Genomic DNA, 22,702 nt, shown 5'->3' on the forward strand with positions numbered 1-22,702 from the left:
ATTTTCAATTTGCGATACACGTACCTGTATTAAGTATACTAGTTTGCATGATTCTGATTATTTTGTAATTAAATGTTAGTAGTAGTATTCGTGGAGATTAGTATTTCAAGTATTTTATCGAAATAGACGTTTAATTAATTTAATTTATGAAGTATCTTACAAATACATAACTAATACTATTCACTTAGAAATATATAAGATGACTTTAATATTTTTGTTGAAGTTGCAATATACCACCACACACACATTTTTTACATTTCAATCGATCTAGGCCTCATATTTAAAAAAAAATCTAGATTCTGTTTTTCCTGTTTTGACACGAACAAAGCCAATCATTAAGGTACAGTTTAAGCCCAAAATCTTGAGAAACTTAAATGTGCTTTCAGTGTATTTTACCAAGGGAAATATCTTTTTTTTTTTATTTAATATCAATATCGAAAAAAGGATCTTTCTATCCACTATTTATATTATTAAAGTTTTTGCTTATATACAACCAATTTAATAATCTTTCTATGAAGTATTTTTGGATCTTTTAGTATCGAATTATTACATATTATAAAATAAAGTCATCTCACTGTCTGTATGATAGTATAGATCTTTAAAACTACGCAACGGATTTTGCTGCGGTTTTCTTTAGAAAATAATTAAATAAGAGTGATTCCAGAGGACGGTTTATATGTATAATACATACATACTATAGTAGAGAAACTGATAGTTTTTGCAACCGTTGTCAACTGATTTTCGTTATTCTCTCCTCTCATTATGTTCCATTATTTATACGATTATGTTAACAAACAAACGTACAGCTCGGCCCAGCTGATGGTGAGCGATTACCATAGCCTATGGCCGCCTGTAAAACCAAAACCTCACCGCGAGAAACACCGACCTGCACCTAGGGACACGATATCGCAACGATAAGTATCGATATCGATATAGTATCGGTATCGAAACAAAAGTATCAAATTAGTAATAGCATCGAAACTCAAGTATCGATATGAGTAAGTATCGAATAAATTTTGAGTTTCCCTATTACTTTAAATTAATTCACATCCACAACAGAGGCGCGCAGACCATGAATGAGACCTGTTGTGATTCATTAATGGACCACAATGAAAATAAAAATAAACAACTTAGATACAAAAAAAGGTTTTATTTCTACTAAACACATTATGGAGAAGAGATAAACATAATAATTGTGTTTGCGGACAAACGAAAAAAAATCGGCTTCAATTACATCGACAAGTAATACAACGTAGATCGACGAACAATTAGTCAAATAACTACGCGTTATCAATGATTACTCAAAAAGTAGTTATCAGATCTCGATAAAATTTAAATGTGACCACATGATAAACGTCAGGTTTTGATTAAATTAAAAATTATCAAAATCGGTACATCCAGTAAAAAGTTATTGCGGATTTTCGAGAGTTTCCCTCGATTTTTCAGGGATTCCATCATCATATCCTGATTTCCTTATCATGGTACTAAACTAGGGATATCCCCTTTCCAACAAAAGAAGAATTATCAAAATCGTCAAATCCAGTAGAAAGTATGATGATGTTGATGATGACTGATATATTGACAAATGACAATCGAAAAACAAAATGTCTACCACAGAATGTAAACAGCGCAGCCAAAAGGTCCATGTCCATTCCGTTTCATCGTTTGCCGTCATATTGGCAGTAGTGAAGTGCGTTTATTTATTTTTATGTTTTATTAAATTACGTTCAGTTCAGAAAACCTATTAAGCAGAGGCGTTAAATTGGTATTTACGAGTTAGTTGCTCGTTTATTTTTTCTTTTTATGGAATCGATACTTGATGCTAAGTACTGATATTAGTACTAAGTATCGAAAGGAAGTATCGAATTTCTGAATACTAGTATCGAATCAAAAGGTAGCGATATGAGTAAAGTATCGGATTCGATATCGTGTCCCTACCTGCACCCATGCTGCCAAAATGACACGGATGATAGGAGTTAGGAGAGGCTATGAGATTTATGAGAAAGTGGTCCGCATTTGTCAATGTTTTCATGAGGTTTATTAGAATTTTCAATAGGGTTAATTGGGACAATACAATGCGATACAATAAAAAACCTCGTATACTTCATCCTAAATTTTATTATTACTAAAATGTTACACATAACATTATAAAAAAATTAGACAAATTTTTCGATTTACGCGACTTAAAAATGTTTACATACATACATTATACGATTCGTAATCTCAAAATATAGTGATTTTATACAATGAATAACATTTGGTATTTATCTATCCTCTTACTTCACGAGAAGCATAATCAAATACTTTACTGGCCAAGTTAAAAGACATTTCTGAACATAAAATGCATATTTGGTATAATCCGTATAAATAACAAAGAAAAAAACAAAATGGTGGCTAATTTGTCTAATGTCATCAAACTTGTCCAGTTCCGATAATACTAATTCTAAATACTTTCTTGCACCAGCAATTATTATAAAAATATTGACTATAATAATTTGGAAGAATAACTTTAGTTTTCGTAACTCGTCTTTGAGGCGAAGTGTTAGAACAGCGTGAAAATTGTGCCGTTGACGTATTTTGAATACACTTAAATATTACGAAGGTTTATTTAAATATGAATGAGATATGAAAGAAAAAATGCTCTTTATAGATTAAAATTGGATGTATGATTAAATGCAGTTGTTTTATTTGTAAATGTTTTAAAATTCAAAGTTATATTTTGGCGCGAAACATTAAGATATGTACTCGCCTTGATAACGTTATGAATTATCTAATTGCATTTATTTTTATACTAGGGCCTTAACCCTTATTAGTTTATTAAATTCAATTTGCACAATATATAAAACATACCTAACGATAAGTTGTCAATTAGCATAGGTACCAGTAGCCTGTGATCAAAGTGTTTGCAACGTCACCGAGTTTTAAAGTTTTAAAATGACACTGATAAACACGTAATTCTCTATTGCCTCGCGCGGTCGGATAAAAATGGCGATAGAACAGTTTGAGGGAATTTGCATGGCAAATATTTTCGTTTAAATTTTTGAAGTATATTTTGTACAAATCGAATTTAAATTAACTTCACAAAAGGTATTCAATACATTTTTATGCCATCTATATAGTATATCGATACTATTTTTGCAATTTTTTTGTTTTATGTATCAAGCAAATCAATAACTCACCGAGTTACCAGCGATGCATCTGCAACATCGCCGAAAAATTGGTAGTTTCAAACTAAATGCGGTAAGTCATTTATAATATATTGCCCAATAAATCATTTCATTATTAAATCACGTTACTTTTAAGTGTTGATGAATAGGAAACTCGAATTGGTTTTAACATCAAAAATCGAAATGATTTTTTATTATTATATGAATAGTTTAAATATTTTTTACAGTTAGCGATGACAATTATACGTGAATATAGTTAGATTATGGACCAGTATAACTTCCTGCTGATAAAATATATCATCGAAATATGTGCAAGATAAATATTTATCAGCAAGGTTTAAAACAGGCCATCAGTGATTACTTTATAATTTTTAATCTCAGTTAACATTATTTTAATCCAAATATTCTATTTGTATGTTACGAAATTAATCGCAGCTTTGAGGTAATGACACCATACAAAATTCAATACAGAAAAATAAAATTCAGGAGATAGTTATTAAAAACTAGTCAAATCCACTTTTTTGCAGTTCCACCTACAATAGTAGTTGAAACTTAATTCATTTGTAAGGGGTTGTCCATAAAGAACAATCTCAAATGAGGGATATTGGCGGAGTAGTCCAAAACGAGAAATTACTGTGTTATGTTTTTCATTGACAGCCCCATAATGAATATTTTTTAAATAGGGATAAACTTATAGTAATTTAAATTTTTAAAAAATAACATTAGACTAGAAATTATTAATTTGGTTCCAATACAAAATATCAGAAAATTTTTGTAAAAAAAATGTGGAGCTGACCACTTTTGATTACTATCTCCTGGTTTACTTTTTGGTGTCTTTTTCAAATTTCACATGTGCAATGTTTAAGAACTAATTGCAATATGGCGTAATAAGAATGTTATAACCGGAACGTTGATTGCATCTCAACACATCCTACAACAATCATATAACAGCAAAACTTGTAAAATTTTATAAAGTAGTATTAACTATTTCGATGTAAGTCTCAATTCCTCGATAGGGAACAATGATGAGATTTTTTTTTAAATTTTAAATATTAGTATTGTTTGTGCCAGTTTCACCAGTTGTGGATAACTATTTGACGGGTAAGAGTATCCAATGAATAAGTTTTTGATATATTATTATTTTTTATTTTGAATTCCACTTTATAAGATATTGCTATTCGCAAATATGAATCTAAAATTTGTACTTCATTATTTGAGGAGAAACAGGTGAGAGATGGCCTGTCTACCTTCTGCTGTTAAAGTCTATCAGTAAGTTACCAATAGAAGTGCAGCATAAAGTTATCCACAGCTGGTAGCCCAGCCAGCTGGTAGACCAGCTCTTAGTGTTGCTAAATTTAAAACATTGCAATCTTATGTCTATTGAGTTATGTGTTTCCATTACAATTCCAAGTGCAAATAAAACATTTCATAATAAATTTGCATTACTGGCAAAATGTTGTGCCTTCATAGTCACAAAATTATCAAAATACAAGTTAATTAAATTAAGATAATAAAGGGAAACAAATTAGTTTCAGTAAGAGTTGCAATATATAAAAAAAATATAACAAACTAAAAAAACTTATTATAGTTGACCCGGCCATAAAATATATATATACATACATATAATGAAACAAATTATATTTCATTTATATATAATAATAATTTGTTTTCTATTGATTAAGAGCATTATGAAAGTTAAAGCTAAAAAGATATTTTAAAAAAAGTTTGGTCCTTAGTCTATGGTGTTGTGTACAGATTAAAAATAAAGCATAGAGATGTAGACAATTGGTCTTTAGTGTTATAGAAAAATTCGTGCTTATCCCGTAGCTGTATTCGAATGATTATAGTGGTTTTGTGCGTGAACATTTTTCGTAAGAAATAGCAAATTTTTGTAGAAAAAGCAGTATTACAGGTATACATAACATAGCCCATATCGGTGGGCACGGTTTGAATGGTATTACCACACTACACTGATATTTAATACGACGTGAAATAAACCTCAAAAATAAACCAATTCTATGAGTCAGTTGTATTTTTATTTTATTTTTTACATTTACAGCACAATATGTGCTGTAAATGTAATGTAATGTTACTTAAAAAATAAATATAAAAACCGATAGTTTCTATACATTTATATGTACTTTCTCTTTGATAAAAGATTATTAAAAATATATAGAATTCAAAATCTGAAAATATAAAGATAAATGTGTAAATATTTATAAAAAAAAAAAAAAAAAAAAAATGTATATAAATTATAAATATAACAAGGCATTGATGCTTCAGTCATTCCAACTGACTGATGTGCCAGCGGTCGAGTTTTCAATAAATATTGATGCCAGAGCTTGGCAAACATATGTTTCGGCCATACTGACGTGTTCTTGAAATGCATTGTGTGTGTTAAATATGATATGTTTATAATTCAACAAATGCACAAACAATAAATCAGTGTAGTGTTATAAAACCTCACATCAACAGATTAAAAATAAAAGAAAAAAATTATCTATTACCGTGTACAGATAAACATCCTCAGGTCACAAACCTGTCATGTTACAATAAAACTTCACTTTGTAAACACTCTTTTATAATTTATTTTATAAATTACACTCGTAACACTTTTGTCGCACATTTAGCTGGTCACGTCGTCGAGGAACTCAACGTACGTGAACGGAAAGTGTCCGACTTTCCCGTTTAGCTCGCCCTCCCACTGACCGTTTATGTTCATTTTCGTCACCTGTAATGATAACAGTGTTTTTTTTTTGTAGTCACATACAATATTGTATTGTTTATTTATTTATTTATTTAGGATCACCAGTAACTGTTAACATTAATTACACAATAAAGTGTTACAATTTCTTAAGGTGAACACAAGCTGAACACCACATGCAAAAAGTCGTTCGTGCAGTAGTTTTCAATATTAAAAAACAACAACATATTTAAAATGTATAAAAATCAACAATCATTTAATTATACATTTGAAGTAGCGATCTTAACAACAAGTCATTTATTATAGAAGGAAAGACACGCAGTGCTTATAAAACTTGTTATTTTTTCAAATTTTATTTATTTTATACGGTATATATGGTTGTGGTAATAAATTTACTAATTATGAACTATTGGCGGTTTCACAATGAGCGGGAAGTAGTCACGACATACATACAGAACATAGTTTCATGTTGTTCAGAATTATTTTAGCTCGCTACATTTCATATACATATACACAACTTCGCTTGCATACACATTCACACTATCACAGATGATGTCGCCAATGTTATGTAGATTCGTGAACACACAAAGAGTTCACACCAACAATTAAGATTGTAACATCCCACCGCTGGGCACAGGTTTTCTATGTATAGGAGAAGAATTGGAGCTTAAAGTATTTTTGATAACAACGCGGCAGACATCCAAACCGGAAAGATGTATTCGTACAAATCCGATATCCATCCCGAGCGGGAATCGAATCCGCAGACAGTCGGTGTTTTAGGCGACTATTCGCACCACTACACCAGAGCGGTTGTTAAGATATAAGTAAAGAGGATATAAATAACCGACCTAACTATAAAGCAGTTTTTTTTTTTAATTTTTCGAACTTACGTAGTTTGAGCGTTGGTTCAATTACGGAGTCCCCTTACTTTACTTATCTGGGACACCATAAAAATGTATATTTTTGTATACGTCACAATTTTTTCTGGGTATTCCGATTTTACACTACACCAGAGAGGTTGTTGGTGATAAACTAAACTAACCGACCATTCAATCTTTTCCATTACTCTCTGAATATTGAAAGATATGAATAGACACATAGATTTTGACTAAGGTAGGGTACTGCAGGAAATTTCCTTCTTAAAAAATTGAGTAGCCTGATGAGGTACTAACCTCGACCTTAGAGAAGATCACCAAATATTACTGTTTGCAAGCAGTGTTGTGTTCCCGTGATGAGTTAGGTGACCAGGGCTCCTGGGGGGGAATTGGGGATGGGGTCGGAAACGCGCTTGCGATGCTTCTGGTGTTGCAGGCGTCTATAAGCTACGGTAATTGCTTACCATCAGGTGAGCCGTACGCTTTGTTTGCCGACCTAGTGGTATACAAAAATATACAATATCCACCTTGAGTATGTCTCCCTCCTGCAGTTTAAGCGCAGTTTTGTCGTACGCGTTGGGCACCCGCGACTGCCGGACACGCGCCAGCGCTGGCAGTGTCCTCTGGGGAATTCAACGTCTATTTACTACGGCCGTATGACGAACATTTCAAATTATTAAATAAATAAGCGCTTCACACTCGCTTCAGCCTGTAATATCCCACTACTGAGCATGGGCCTCTGTCCCCATGTAGGAGAAGGATCAGAGCTTAATCCACCACGCTGCTCCAATGCGGGTTGATGGATATATTCCCTACTATGAATAACGATCGCTATCAGGTGTACATGCTGCTTCACACTCAACGGCCCCCAGTAGGATTTTGTCCTGTGTTGGGGGTCCGGAAACACAATAACACAAGCACAAACGCCCAGACCACGAAAGACATCTATATGAGCAATACAAATGTCTGTCGTGAACGGGGATCTCGAACCCGCGACCGCCAGCGCAACAGCCAGCTCTGTGATTAATAATAATCTTTATACATAAAACATTTAAGTGCAATACGGCTGTATGAAAAGCGTCTTAGTATAGTAATAATCTAGAATAACTAAATCGCTAATGTGTTACTAAGTACTAAACTCGACTCGACGAATTATAACAAATTATTTTTTCTAAATTTTCATATAAAATAAATTAAAATTAAGATAATAATATAGATATGCAATAAATATGTTTGTAGCGACATCTATCTCGCCACATACGAACAAAAATTGACGTATCACGATATTAAAGTTATCTGAGCGATTGATCATATATACAAGTACCCGCCAACAATGTTGTGGCAGTAGGCCATCAGACACAACACCCGTCTGGTCGGATGATCCTCCCTTTTTAATGGTGTGTGAGAATGAATTTTACACCCTTTTCCCTTCAAAAAAATGTGGATACATTCTCAAAAAAAAAAATAAAATCTAACCAAAATTAGACACAATTATAATAAGAAGATTCTAATGGAACGAAGTACTAAGTAAACTGCGTAGAAAGTTGGAAAATTTCAGAAATTCTGCTTCACATGTTTGAAAGTTCTCAAGGCAAGGCCTATTGAGTCAGTTAGTTTATTAAATGGTACCAAAGGCTAAGTCATTACTAATTCAAGTTTCAGTTAATCACCTGCATATTTGTTCCTTTTTGTGGTTGTTTGTTGTTGGGTGGACTGGGGGGGTCACCAAACTGGCTCATCGCCTCATTAGGTGGGTATGGCACTCCAGATGGGTCGAGAATCTGGAAACAGTTATAATATTTTTAAGAATAAGTAAGAAAGATACTTTTTAGTTTATCATTATTATCTCTCAGATAACATTCTGACAGTAGTAGTACAACTGTAGCGGTGTTTTTTGGACATCAACTAAGACACAACAGTGTTTGGATTAACTGGTAACTACAGATGATATGATACTATGATATTCAAAAATGTTTAGAATTCCTAATGTATGGGTAACACAAAAATAAAATCGCACATATTAAAAATAGCATGGTGTCGTGATGTATCGTCTCCTGTCAAAGATTTCATTGTAATATGAAACTTTGAATAGTTACGGGTCTCTGTAAAGAACTCACTATAGACGGCGCCACGGTTCGCTTAAACCAAAAATAAAAATCATCATATCAAAAATTTCGATCTAGCGGGTACATCATTCCATAGCTTAATTGGCTAGAGCGCCGACACGGTCAGTCGGGGACGCGGGTTCGAACCCCGTTGGAGCGGTCAATTTTTGATATGATATTCAAAAATGTACAAAATTAGGGTAGGTGGTAGGTACCCTCTGCACGTAAGGCACGGGGATGGAGCCGGTGCGGCCGAGCGCGTTGCGCGCCGTCCACCACTGCTCCTCGTCGCGGTTGATCACCATCAGCTGCTCGCCGCGCCGGAACGGCAGGTCGTCTGCATCCTAGCGACACAGGGACATTTGATCATCATCATCATCAACATCATCATCATTACAGCCCATACAGTCTACTGCTGGACATAGGCCTCCACAAGTTTCCGCCAAAAATGGCGTGAACTCATATGTGTTGCCCATAGTCACCACGCTGGGCAGGCGGGTTGGTGACTGCAGGGCTGGCTTTGTCGCACCGAAGACGCTGCTGCCCGTCTTCGGTCTGTGTATTTCAAAGCCAGCAGTTGGATGGTTATCCCGCCATCGATCGGCTTTATAAGTTCCAAGGTAGGAGTGGAACTGTGCTATCCCTTAGTCGCCTCTTACGACACCCACGGGAAGAGAGGGGGTGGCTATATTCTTTAGTACCGTAGCCACACAGTACAGGGACATTTGAGCGAGTTTTAAAAGTACTTTTGAGAACAACACCGCTAGAATTATATTACTTTATTTCAACCCGCTGTGGAATTAAGCTCAAATAACCATAGTTGATTAGACTGACCTTTCTCCTACGTGGAGAATGTCTATGCCCAGCAGTGAGATGTTACAGGTTAATTCGTAGGAAATGAAAATATTTATTTCACCATAAGGTGAACACACATTCAACGAACCTCAAAAAAAAACAACCAATCCGTAAAAATTACCAATAATTTGAACGGATATACCCCCAGAGGTCTGCGGTATCCTTTCTTTATTGGTCTCAAAGCAGCGTTTATTCTAGAGGCTTTTAATTTTATAAATGTTCATATTTATGTTATCATTTTGTAGTCATCTATTTCTCTTGTTTAGTTCGGTTGCTGTAATCTATCTGTCAATGATTTTGTTTACTGAAGACAAGACTCGCCACAAATTATATAAAACACTAGCGACCCCACCCGGCTTCGCACGGGTACAATGCTGATACTATAAAATATAAAATAAATATTTGCAATGTAAGCGCAAAAATGTGTTTATTTACGACATCACATTAGAAACCTCTTAAACTCGTAGTGTTCCTCTACTATATTATGCGTGTATTATACATATAAGCCTTCTTCTGGAATAACTCTATTTACTAAAGAAAACCGCATCAAAATCCATTGCGTAGTCATAAAGATCTAAGCATGCAGACAGCGGGAAGCGACTTTGTTTTATACTATGTAATGATTAATAATGTAAAACTAATTCAATGATAAATAATTGTTAATAATATTAACAATATTCAATGATAAATAATTGTCAATAATATTAACAATTATTTATTATGTATTCTGCACTAATAATAATGGCCGAAAAGTACGAGTTGGATAATAATGTTTTGTATTCGTTATTTCCATGAAAAGTACAGAAGAAAATTCAAAACAAATGTTGAAATATTCTCGAAAAAAATATATGGCAGTACGAATTTCATCGTGCCAAAACCTTTTCACTAAACTATGGCTTGTCTCTTTCATTAAAATATAACTAAAACATTGCATTCAATACATCATTTTTTTTTAAAAAATTCTCACCAAATTTTGAGCACACAATGTCTATTATGAAAAAAAAAACATCTATTTTTAAATACTGATTAATAATTTAGTCATCGTAACATCAGCCGCGTTTGGCGAGTTTATTTTCGTAATACATTCTAGATCGCTTCCGCACTGAAACTGGGCCAGTGATGATCGGCGCGTACGGTATTGGGTCGAAATATTGGGTTAGGAAACAACCCACTGCCCGTATGTCTGACAGTTGACACGAATGTATTTACCGTGTCATGCATCTGCTCAAACTAAACTGAACTTGTAAACATCCCACTTTTGAGTGAAAGACTCTCATTTCATTTAGAAAAAAGGCCTTTTTTATACTTTAAGTGTGACAAACATACAGTGTTATTTAGATGTGATCTTCTGTAAGGTTGGGGTAATTCCCCAGTCTGGCAGCTCTGTTTTGGACAAGATATTTCCGCTATGCCCTACCTCAAAGAAGGCAGAGGTATAATTAGCCACGTTAATTATACCTCATTAATGACTGGACACACATTAAGTCGGACAAGAATAATGCTAAGCAATGGGATTAGACAAAAGCATGACTATCTCTAGCCATTAAATATTACAAGAACAATATATTCACGAAATCAAAGCAAAATAATACAAATTGGCAGAGTTTAAAATTACGCACGGGCTCTTAAATAAATTTAAGATACTTACACTACCATCGAAATCGAACTTCGCAATAACGACCTCCAGAACATGGTACAAGTGTGGTTGCGCTGTTGGCGCAGCTTGAGCGGTTGCCTGAGGAAGTGGTCGCACGAGTGGTGTCGTGTCCAAGTAGTGCAACCTGTAGAACGCTAGCAGAGCCGGCATATCGGCGAATAGCTGATTGCCGATTCTGAACCGAGTGGTACCATCCGGTGAGACAACGCGGTTGATTATGTAGTGGGATACTCGGTCGTCTTCTCTGTAATTTAAGTTTTATTTATTTATTCATTAATAGTTTATGGTAACCACAGTTACATAATGTACATAATACATAATCTTTGAATAGTTAGTAGATTGTGGTAGAAAGGAGGCACTTATGGCTTATTAAAAAAAATATGTTTTTGGTTATGACTGGTTACAAACTAGAATTACAGTCCTGTTTCTATATTCAAAAACCGGATCGTTTTGCATACGAACCTTTAAAAGACACGTCCCACAACTATAAGAAAATAAAACTAATCATTTTTTTTTTTAATTTAAAACGGTCTTAGCCAGGCATAAGTAGCCCAGAGCTACTGATCAAATCTTTTGCATATATCATTTGTGATTGAAACAAATGACTTGTCCAGATATCTCTTCTCGATTTGTTTTTCTCTGATATGATACACTATAGTTGACAACAATTATTCATAAAATACCTATTTATATAATGTTTTTTTTTTCAATGTCATAATAACTAAAATTACCTATTAGGTTTGGTAGTACTTTTTATAGTTTTTTAGGAAATTTGAGAAAAAAGTGATTATTATTAAATTTCAAAAAGTTATACCGTCGGGTACAGTTTTAATTGTTTAACTCCATTTATCTAAAAGCTAGCTAATATCTGTTATTTTGTCTGCAATACTTATCATATGAACAACGTAGGTGCAGAAGAAAAAAATCAAGATCGGAAGAAAAATCTAGATGTATATACATTGCTCAGATTATTTTTTGTTCAGAACCATAGTACTTACAAGAAATTTAAATTAAATAAAGTATTCGCAAGTTTTTTAAGCAAGGAAAAGAAAGAAAGAAAAAAAAAACTTAGAACCAACTATTCGCCCTTGGGAACCTTTTTTTTAATCAAAAAACTATAAATATGTTTTTAAGTGCAATAAAGAATATAATAATTAAAATCTATCTTTATACTTGTATTTCATTGATACGCGCTTTGGGCCGACGTCTATTATTTTATTTATAGATAAACTAGCTGACTCGGCAAACGTTGTCTTGCCGCTAAACGCTATTAAAAAATAGGGGTAGGTGTTAGAAGGGCGAAAATTTGGGGTTGTATGTATTTTTCAACGCCAAATCATAATAAAATAAAAAATAAATAATTTATCTAAAAATTAAAAAAAAAAAGTTTAGGGGTGAACTACCCTTAACATTTAGGGGGACGAAAAATATATATTGTTCGATTCTCACACCTACCCAATATGCACACAAAATTTCATGAGAATCGGACGAGCCGTTTCGGAGGAGTTTAACTACAAACACCGCGACACGAGAATTTTATATATTAGAATAAAACATATTCCCAACTGGAAGTCATTGCTACTAGAAGCTTGATATTTTTTCCCAGTAGAAAGTTTTTGCACTAAATATTAGATTCCAATTTCTTAACCTACTAGGACCACCCAAATGGGTTAAAAAATCGGAAATAAATATTAAAAAAATCGATATTAATAAGTACTTACCGGACACATAAAACGTAATCTCCATGAATAGTTTTCGAGTCCCTGACGAGGAAGACACCGCTTTCTGATTCTTTTAGGAGTAGCTTTGTGGCCTCCGCTCGAGACAGGCCGCCGAAGTACCAGCTGAAACATTAACATATTAGTGTATTAAAAAAAATCGACTAGATCGTCAAACAAGTATTGCCCACCTAATGGTAAGCGTCACGCAGCCTATAGACGTCTGCAGCACTAGAAGCATCGCAAGCGCGTAGCCAACCCTACCCCTCGATCCCGCCCGGAGCTCTGTTCACTTTACTCACGACAGGCACACAACACTGCTTGAAAGCAGTGTTATGTAGCTGCGATTTTCTGTAAGATCGAGGTATTGCCCCAGTCGGTCTGCTCCAGATTTTGAGCGGGATATTTTCTGCTGTTCCTCAATGAAAATGTAATGGAAGTATACTGAGGAATACTTTCGATTCTACGGGACTTAGCGCGTTTGGAACTCCCGATATTTCGGGTACGTTGAAGACGTCATAGTCACGGGTGACTATTGCGATCATCCAAAATAACAATCGCAGTGATTTTCTTAGAATAAAAACTAATATACTGAGGAAGTTTTGAAGCGCCAGTAATTAACGAAATTCGGATTGCCATATGAAGAGGAATTTCAGAAAAAATGTGAGGAAGATGGATTAAGGAAAGTCTGTGTGACAGGTGATATATATCATACATATTGATAATAATTTTCAAAAGTGTTTTTGCTTTGTCTTTGAATAATATACTGACGGTTCACGGTTCGGAGTTCTTTTAAGCTGAATGTATGCTACGCTCGGGAGTAAACCTCGAGTCCTTCGTTACGCTCGCGATTTCAATCGTCACCCGCGACAGAAGACGCTGCTTTATCCCCTTGGTTAATAATCTACTATTTATCCTCATATTTTAAGCTAGATTCTACCCGCAGTTTGGCCTTGCTTTTACACCATTTTTCATTGTCGCTCTGCTCCAAATGATCGTAACGTGACCTTATATAGCCTGTAGCTTTCTTCGATAAATGAGCTATACGACACTAAAACAATTTTTATATTCAAACGATTGGTTCCTGAGATTAATCGTTTTAGTTTGAGTACAAAAAAAAAACTTTTCATTCTTAATTTCTAAGACACGAAAGAATAAAACTATAATTGTGTTAAAATAAGTAATATCGAAATTTTACTTATTGGCTTTATATGGAATTAGAGTGATTCATTAAACAATGCAGTTTGTATTTCATTTTATTTTCCGAAAAATTAAAACTGAATCATTTTATTGACGCAATTGAACACGACTTCGATTAAATACTAGGCTTCCCTTACTGTTTTACTGGATTTTAGGTTTTCTTTTCTCATTGGTTTCGTGAGTTTTAACAGTCTTAAAAAAGGAGAAGGTTGTCACCTCATAACTTTTAACTGAGCGTCACGATTTTGATGATTATTTATTATTTCAAAGCTCCTGTTGTAGCTGGTGACCATAGATTGCGGTATCCGCTTATCATCAGGCAGACCGTATACTTGTTTGCTATCTTTGTGGTATAAATAAAAAATTACAAGAAAGTTGGTCGTAATTTGTGTGTATATATTTCCAACTCCAAATAAAGAGGGAGTAACCCAAACCTAAGGCGGGTTCTAGTTTAGTCTTAACACACAGTCAAAAAACTATCATAGCAAAAATATTTGTAGCTTTGACGAAAGCGTTTGCAAGTGTCGAAATATCAGACATTCCGACATCTAAATCTTATTGTAAGTGTGTAACAGTGCCTATTACACACACTTTGACATTGACAAAAGATAGGAGTACATATATTCTGAGGTAACGCACAGCAGAAAATATCGTGCATAAAATCTGAAAAAGTCCGTCTGGGAAGTACTTCGCCGTAAAAACTAAATAATACTGCTTTCAATAAGTGCTGTATTCCTGTGATGAGTAAAGTGACCAGAGCTAGTGGGGGATTGGGTGTATAGGGTTTAGGGTCGGCTACGCGCTTGCGATGCTTCTGGTGTTGTGACATCTGTATAAATCACTTACCATCAGGTAAGCCGTACGCTTGTTTATCGACCTAGTTGTAAAATAAAAAAATTATAATTTAATAGAATTCTACTAATTAGCAACATTTGAAAAGTAGGTAGATCATGTAGTATGTGTACTGATATTTTTTATTGATATTTAGGTACATTCAAAAACTATAAAATTATACTATGCTAGAATATTTATGTTTGTATTCAAGCTTGCAGTAAACCTGTCTTAACTATTTGGAGCAGTCATAAAACTAGACTGGAAGCTGTTTATGACACAGTCATGTAGTAACTAGAGCTTCTCCTATGAATCACTAATAAGAAAATTCTTATATTTTCAAGAACCAGATGTTACTGCAACATTTTTTGTCATTCTTGTATTTTCAAGAACTAGATGTTACTGCAACATTTTTTGTAATTCTTGTATTTTCAAGAACCGGATGTTACTGCAACATTTATTGTTTGTAATTAAATAAAGACTAAAAAGCTGTGTGGTTACGGCAGTAAAGTATACAGCCACGACGTCTCTTCCTGTGGGTGTCGTAAGAGGCGACTAAGGGATAACACAGTTCCACCAGCACCGTGGAACTTAAAAAGCCGACCAATAACCATCGACCGATCGAACGATAACCATCCAACTGCTGGCTTTGAAACAAACAGGCCGAAGCCCGTCTTTTTTAACCGACTTCCAAAAAAGGAGGAGGTTCTCAATTCGACTGTATTTTTTTTTTTTTTTTTTTATGTATGTTACATCAGAACTTTTGACCGGGTAGACCGATTTCGACAAATTTTGTTTTAATCGAAAGGTGGTGTGTGCCAATTGGTCCCATTTAAATTTATTTGAGATCTAACAACTACTTTTCGAGTTATATCTAATAATGCGTTTTTACTTGACGCTTTTTTCGTCGACCTACGTTGTATTATACCGCATAACTTTCTACTGGATGTACCGATTTTGATAATTCTTTTTTTGTTGGAAAGGGGATATCCCTAGTTTGGTACCGTGATAAGGAAACCAGGATCTGATGATGGGATCTTAGAGAAATCGAGGGAAACTCTCGAAAATCCGTAATAACTTTTTACTGGGTGTACCGATTTTGATAATTTTTAATTTAATCGAAAGCTGATGTTTATCATATGGTCACATATAAATTTTATCGAGATCTGATAACTACTTTTGAGTAATCTTTGATAACGCGTAGTTGCCTGACTATTTTTTCGTCGATCTACGTTGTATTACTTGTCGATGTAATTGAAGTCGGTTTTTTTTTTCGTTTGCGAGCAAACACAATTATTTTATTTATTAAGAAAACCAACAGCGTTTCAGTAAATAAATACTATAAACAATTACAGAAAATAGGGCCAATAACAGGTTTCCCTTTATAATATTTACTAGCTGACCCTGCAAACGTTGTTTTGCCGTATAGGTTGTTAGCTCCCTTAATTCCCCCCCTATAATTTAGGGGTATGAAAAATAGATGTTGGCCGCTTCGTAGACCTGCCAGATATTAAATTTCGCGTCATTACTACACATGCTGCAATTGCTCGCAGCGCCTTTCGAAATGCAACCCAAATATCGTTGTTCTGAATGAAGTTCAAATACTCGACAACGGATGGCGCCACTACACTTAATTTCCAAGTTGAAGGGCTGGAAAAGCCCTTATATATTTAAAAACACGCTCTTCAGATTAAAACGGGAACTTTCTTGTTCGAGGGGGGGCTATCACACAATATAAGTCCTTTTATCATACCGGGACTCCTTTTTAAGTTGCACACTTTGTCAACTTAGTTTTATTATATATAATGACTAGCTGTGCCCGCGGCTTCGCCCGCGTTGAAATCAGTTTGTCACAAAGTTTTCCCGGCAAACTTCCAGTGAAACTCTCATCAAAATCGGCTTAGCCGTTCCGTAAACCTTCCTCTTGAAGCCCTCTCTCCATTGGTGAAACCGCATGAAAATCCGTTCAGTAGATTTTGAGGGAATCGATCACATACGCTTTTGGGGACTTTGTTTTACAATACACTAACTGTTGCCCGCTACTACGTCCGCGTGGTTATAAAGATATGCATTACTATTAAGCTGTTTAACGCAAATTATTTTTTTATTTAAGTCACTTGAAATGCTTATCACTCTGAGTAACTTTTTCAAACGCACAATTTAGTATAATTTAATAGTTATTTTTATAAAACCCCTCTATACACCACATTTTTAGTTTTATTTTCAGGCTGCAGTATAAATAGCCTTTCAGGCGAACTTATGGCCGCTGTATATGTTTCATACAAACTATCAACCCCAATTAAACCCCCTTAGCGGTGGAATATCGCAAAATCCGTTCTTAGCGGACGTCTGCTAACTATAATCTACCTCCTTGCTAGATTTCATCTTTGTCCATCTTGGATGGATGGACTATCCAGCGGTTTTTGAGTTCTCGTGATGAGTGAGTCAGTGACCTTTCTCTTTCATATATATAGATTACGATGTATTATTTGGACACTTCCTCACCATCTATAGAGCATACATTTTAAATTTCAAATCTCTTACGTTAATAACATAGGACTTTCATACAAACTTCCAACCCCCGTTTTATCTTCTTAAGGGTCAAGTTTCATAAAATCCGTTCTTAGCGAATGGTTACGCCGTACCTACCAAATTTCAAGTTTGAAGCTGTTATAGTTTCGGAGATTTCGTGAGGAGTGAGTCAACCCCATCCCCTGTTTTAAACCCCAAAAGGGAGTTGATTTCTAAAGATACATTATTTGGCCACCTCATCACCATCCATAGAGCATACATTTTAAATTTCAAGTCTCTTACTTCAAAAACATAGGACTTACATACAAACTTTCAACCCCCGTTTTACCCCCTTAGGGGTCGAATTTTGTAAAATCAGTTCTTAGCGGATGTCTACGCTCTATAAGGAGTCTACCTGCTAAATTTCAAGTTTGTAGCTGTTATAGTTTCGGAGATTTCGTGATGAGTGAGTCAACCTACCATACCCCGTTTTAACCCCGAAAGGGAGTTGATTTCTAAAGATATATTATTTGAACACCTTCTCACTATCTATAGAGCATACATTTTAAATTTCAAGTCTCTTACTTCAAAAATATAGGACTTTCATACAAACTTCCAACCCCCGTTTTATTCCCTTAGGGGTCGAATTTCGTAAAATTCATCCTTAGCGGATGTTTACAACCTATAAGGAGCTTATCTGCCAAATTTCAAGTTTTTAGGTGTTATAGTTTCGGAGATTTAATGATGAGTGAGTCAACCTACCATACCCCGTTTTAACCCCAAATGGGACTTGATTTCTAAAGATATATTATTTGAACACCTTCTCACTATCTATAGAGCATACATTTTAAATTTCAAGTCTCTTACGTCAAAAACATGGGACTCTCATACAAACTTCCAACCCCCATTTTACCCCCTTAGGGGTTGAGTTTCGTAAAATCCGTTCTTAGCGGATGTCTACTTCTTATAAGGAGCCTACCTGCCAAATTTCAAGTTTGTAGGTGTTATAGTTTCGGAGATTTCGTGATGAATGACCTTTCGCGTTTATATATATTATTATAGATATAGATATAGATTATAGATAAGTATAGTTAGTTTGTTGCATTCGGACCAATAGGATGGCGCGCTTTTTTTTTTTAATATCGCAGGGTAACCCATTTACGGGTGATATCCAGGTTGCCCGGGTAGGCATTCCTAGACCGTATGTCGGTTTCAGCACTTGCGGATGCACTACCGACCAAAACCCCTGTGGGAGCCGTCAGCCGCTTTAATTGGAGGGTCCCGGATCTGCAGACAACAGGATCCCTCCAGCGACAGGCTGGCCTCGGCGAAAAGACCAGACTTCTCCTCCATGGGGACTGTCCGGCTCACCTCTGAACAATCCCGACGACGCCATGTCTAGCAGGACCGGGTTCCCATACGGTCCCGACATGGGCACAGGGGCGTTACTGGAAACGCATTAAGTAGCGAAGGATGGCGCGCTTACAATAGTCACAGCTATGGATTATTTATTTTTTATTATTCAATAAATTTATACGAGTATTATATACATATAACTAGCGACCCTCTCCGGCTTCGCACGGGTATAAAATATAATTATAGCCTATGTCATTCACTGAAAAAATAATTAAAATCGATCCAGTAGTTTTGATTTATTCATTACTGCCCGTGGTCCGCACGCGTTAACTTTAGAGTAAAAGCCGACCGGAACCGCCGCAAAGGCTACATACCGCAATTTTTAAATCTGTAATATCTTCGAAAATATTCATTTAAATCATATGCTGTAAAGGGCCATATAGATCTATATTAAATCAACAATGTAGTTAAGGTATTTAATTAGATAAAGATTAATGCTGTATTGGTTAAAATCGCTTTGAAAATTAGCCATTATTTGTCGTAAAAAGTAAATGACAAAAAAAAATTATTGTGGGATATCCATGAGAGATAGACATATACCATAGCGAAGTTTTCTGTAGACCTTTTCAATGTGTACAATACTTAGTACATTATTTTGATAAATCTCGTAGGGTTCAGGCTGCGTTTGCAATGTAAGCGGAAAAAATGTAATTATTTACGACATCACATTAGAAACCTCAAAAATAACAGTATTTCTCCACTATTTAATGGATGTTATTATACATATAAACCTTCCTCTTGAATCAATCTATCTATTAAAAAAAACCGCATCAAAATCTGTTGCGTAGTTTTAAAGATTTAAGCGTACATACATGTGCAGGGACAGAGAAAGCGACTTTGTTTTATACTATGTAGTGAAGTACAGTGTGTTTGTCCATGTTTCAATATGTCTTAGGTGCGACAAAGCCAATCCTGCGGTCACCAACACGCCTGCCCAGCGTGGTGACTATACTATAAAACAACGCGAACTCATGTGCTTTGCCCATAGTCACCACGCTGGGCAGGCGGGTTGGTGACCGCAGTACTGGCTTTGTCGCACCGAAGACGCTGCTGCCCGTCTTCGGCCTGTGTATTTCAAAGCCAGCAGTTGGATGGTTATCCCGCCACCGGTCGGCTTTTTAAGTTTCAAGGTGGTAGCGGAACTGTGTTATCCCTTAGTCGCCTCTTACGACACCCACGGGAAGAGAGGGGGTGGCTATATTCTTGAGTACCGTAGCCACACAGTACAGTTTTTCCCTGTAAGATTATTTATTTATTTAAGACTTTATTGGACATTTCACTCATGAAATTGCTCAAAAAAACATTCTAAGGACCTGATTCAACGGTTGTGGATGACAGATAATATTAAATGAATGTTTGTCTGTATGTCCTTTATAGAATCGTAAACTATGCATTTGATCATGTCATGATCTTCAGCAAAGTGTTGTGCATGAGCCCACAAAAGTTTCTGAGTTGGTACGACCAAAAAAATAAATAAATAAAGTGTAAGCAACCCAGGCAGGGTACAGCTAGTGACAGATAAATAATAAAAAATTAGGAGTATATTAGTAAGTAGTACTAGCAGCTCGCTCTGGCTTCAAGAAGGGTTTTAATAAAACAATCGTAATTAACAATTATACTACACACACATAAACCCTTCTATTTATGTCAGGTTACTACAAAAGATAATTATAAAGAGTTTGAATATTATTATTTTATTTAACTTTTTTTTTATTATTTTGGGTTACATTATTGATTTTTTTGAAAATATAATATAGCTTATGTATCCCGGGGATAATGTAGCTTCCCAACAGTGAAAGATTCTGCCAAATCGGTTCAGTAGTTTCGGAGCTTATTCAATGCAAATAAACAAACAATCAAATCTTTCCTCTTTATAATATTAATATAGATTTCTGGGATGTTGCTATTTGCAATTATTAATTAAAAAGTTCTCCTAGACGGAGAATGAGGCCTATGCCCAGCAAAGCGATATTACAGGCTGAAGCAGAGTAAAAAAATTGCAGTTTATTTATTGATGAGAAATAGGCTCTAATAATTTATTCTACCTCCTGCAGTTAAATTACAAAGCTGAAAAGTGTGTTTGTTGAAACAGGCTCATTCGTCAATCTCAATCTCGGGAGCTGTTTCAAATAAAAAAAAAAAAAATTTGTATTGAATAGTCCATTAACAGATAAAGTGTACATCTTTAAATTTCTTTTTTTTATGTCTCTAGGTTGGCAAACAAGCGTACGGCTCACCTGATGGTAAGCGATTACCGTAGCTTATAGACGCCTGCAACACCAGAAGCATCGCAAGCCCGTTGCCGACCTAATCCCCAATCCCCCCAGGAGCTCTGGTCACCTTACTCACCAACAGGAACACAATACTGCTTGAAAACAGTATTATTTTGCTGTGATCTTCTGTAAGGTCAAGGTACTACCCCAGTCGGGCTGCTCCATATTTGGAGCAGGATATTCCTGCTGTGCCCTACCTCAGTTAAATTATTAGTGTGTGTCCACATGGTACAGCTAATAATTATTGAACATTATTTTGAATACACAATGTACTACGTTTCAAAGAAACAAAGCATAAATATTAGTAAAATGAATATTGAATCATTAGTTACAACATTGCACATATTTACGTACAGTAGTAAATTAATGTTTTGTTATTTTATTTAAATTTTGTAAAAAAATGAATATAAAAAGAGTAAGCTTAAGTTTTTTTTACCCTATTTATTTGATTTTTAATATTTTTTTCAATAGTACCATATTGCATTCATCGTCTTTTAATAACTGCTAGTTATGTATTCATTTTATTTATATATAATTAGTTACTATCTTAGAAACTGATTATTTTAAAGTATTTGTTTACTTGAAGCAATTTAAAAAGAAATAAGTTAGATTATGACCTTAACATGGGACTACTTGACCAATAATGTTCTTATAAGACAGCATGTTCTATTTACCTGGTCATGTCATTCTGGTCAAATGACGACCCGATCGTAGGGTTCGCCATCCCGCTGTTTTATCAAGTCGAACTAATCACCATACATCACGAAAACACCGGAAGTAAACTTAAGTTCATTACACTGCCGATATCACTGATTGCGGACTCGTGCATACAATTAATAATAACCGATGATGTTCCTTTAAATTCCTCCCACAATCAAACGACACTCCAGCGACCGATGTCAGAAATAATTACAATTTGTTGACATGTAGGAAGCGATGTTACTCACGAAGTTATATTCACATCGAAACACATGTTTTTATAATCGTCCAGCACCGATACAGATTCACCGTACACATACACACTTTTCTAACTAGCTTTTGACTTGGATACGCGAAATAATTCTATAATTAGATCAAATTATAAATAATGTTCCACGGGTCACACACGCGAAGTTTTACATGATAGGGCGTAGACAAATGCAAGTTTTTTTTTATTATTATTTTGACGCATAATATATTCCTAATGGATATTGTTTGTATTGTAGTCGTTAAATATATGGGTTATTGGAATTTTTAAAAAAAGCTCGTTCTAAAGAGATTAAATATGATATTTAAACATATTTTTAATAAAATCGAATTAAATAATTTTAATGACTGATTGAAATGACTTCGAAGTCGAACTGTACAATATTGTTTATTATCTTTGAGTTACTGATGATCTTTCAAGTTT

The 22,702-nt window shown here is 34.9% G+C and overlaps 1 protein-coding gene across 1 annotated transcript; it reads right to left on the reverse strand.

Annotated features, from left to right (window-relative positions):
* Positions 1-5,731: 5,731 nt before the first annotated feature.
* LOC123666594 (adapter molecule Crk) lies at positions 5,732-22,172 on the reverse strand. The gene is made up of 7 exons (XM_045600695.1): positions 21,987-22,172; positions 13,085-13,207; positions 11,355-11,607; positions 9,067-9,195; positions 8,417-8,527; positions 7,274-7,369; positions 5,732-5,898 (listed from the first exon to the last, which is right to left on the reverse strand). Exons 1-7 carry the CDS (start codon positions 22,034-22,036, stop codon positions 5,794-5,796), a joined length of 867 nt encoding a protein of 288 aa, XP_045456651.1. The 5' UTR covers positions 22,037-22,172; the 3' UTR covers positions 5,732-5,793.
* Between the last annotated feature and the right edge of the window lie 530 nt (positions 22,173-22,702).

The sequence above is a fragment of the Melitaea cinxia genome, chromosome 26 (assembly GCF_905220565.1).
Source record: "Melitaea cinxia chromosome 26, ilMelCinx1.1, whole genome shotgun sequence".
In the NCBI taxonomy this organism is placed as follows: Eukaryota; Metazoa; Arthropoda; class Insecta; order Lepidoptera; family Nymphalidae; genus Melitaea; species Melitaea cinxia.

Bases quoted from the DNA above. Each gene is read 5' to 3' on its own strand.
- LOC123666594 (XM_045600695.1), bottom strand. From the start codon at position 22,036: ATGGCGAACCCTACGATCGGGTCGTCATTTGACCAGAATGACATGACC. The intron at 7,370-8,416 runs GTGATTAACTGA...TGAATTCCCCAG, and splicing joins AAAAAGGAACAAATATGCAG to AGGACACTGCCAGCGCTGGC. The intron at 5,899-7,273 runs GTGGATATTGTA...TTATCATTACAG, and splicing joins AGGAGGGAGACATACTCAAG to GTGACGAAAATGAACATAAA.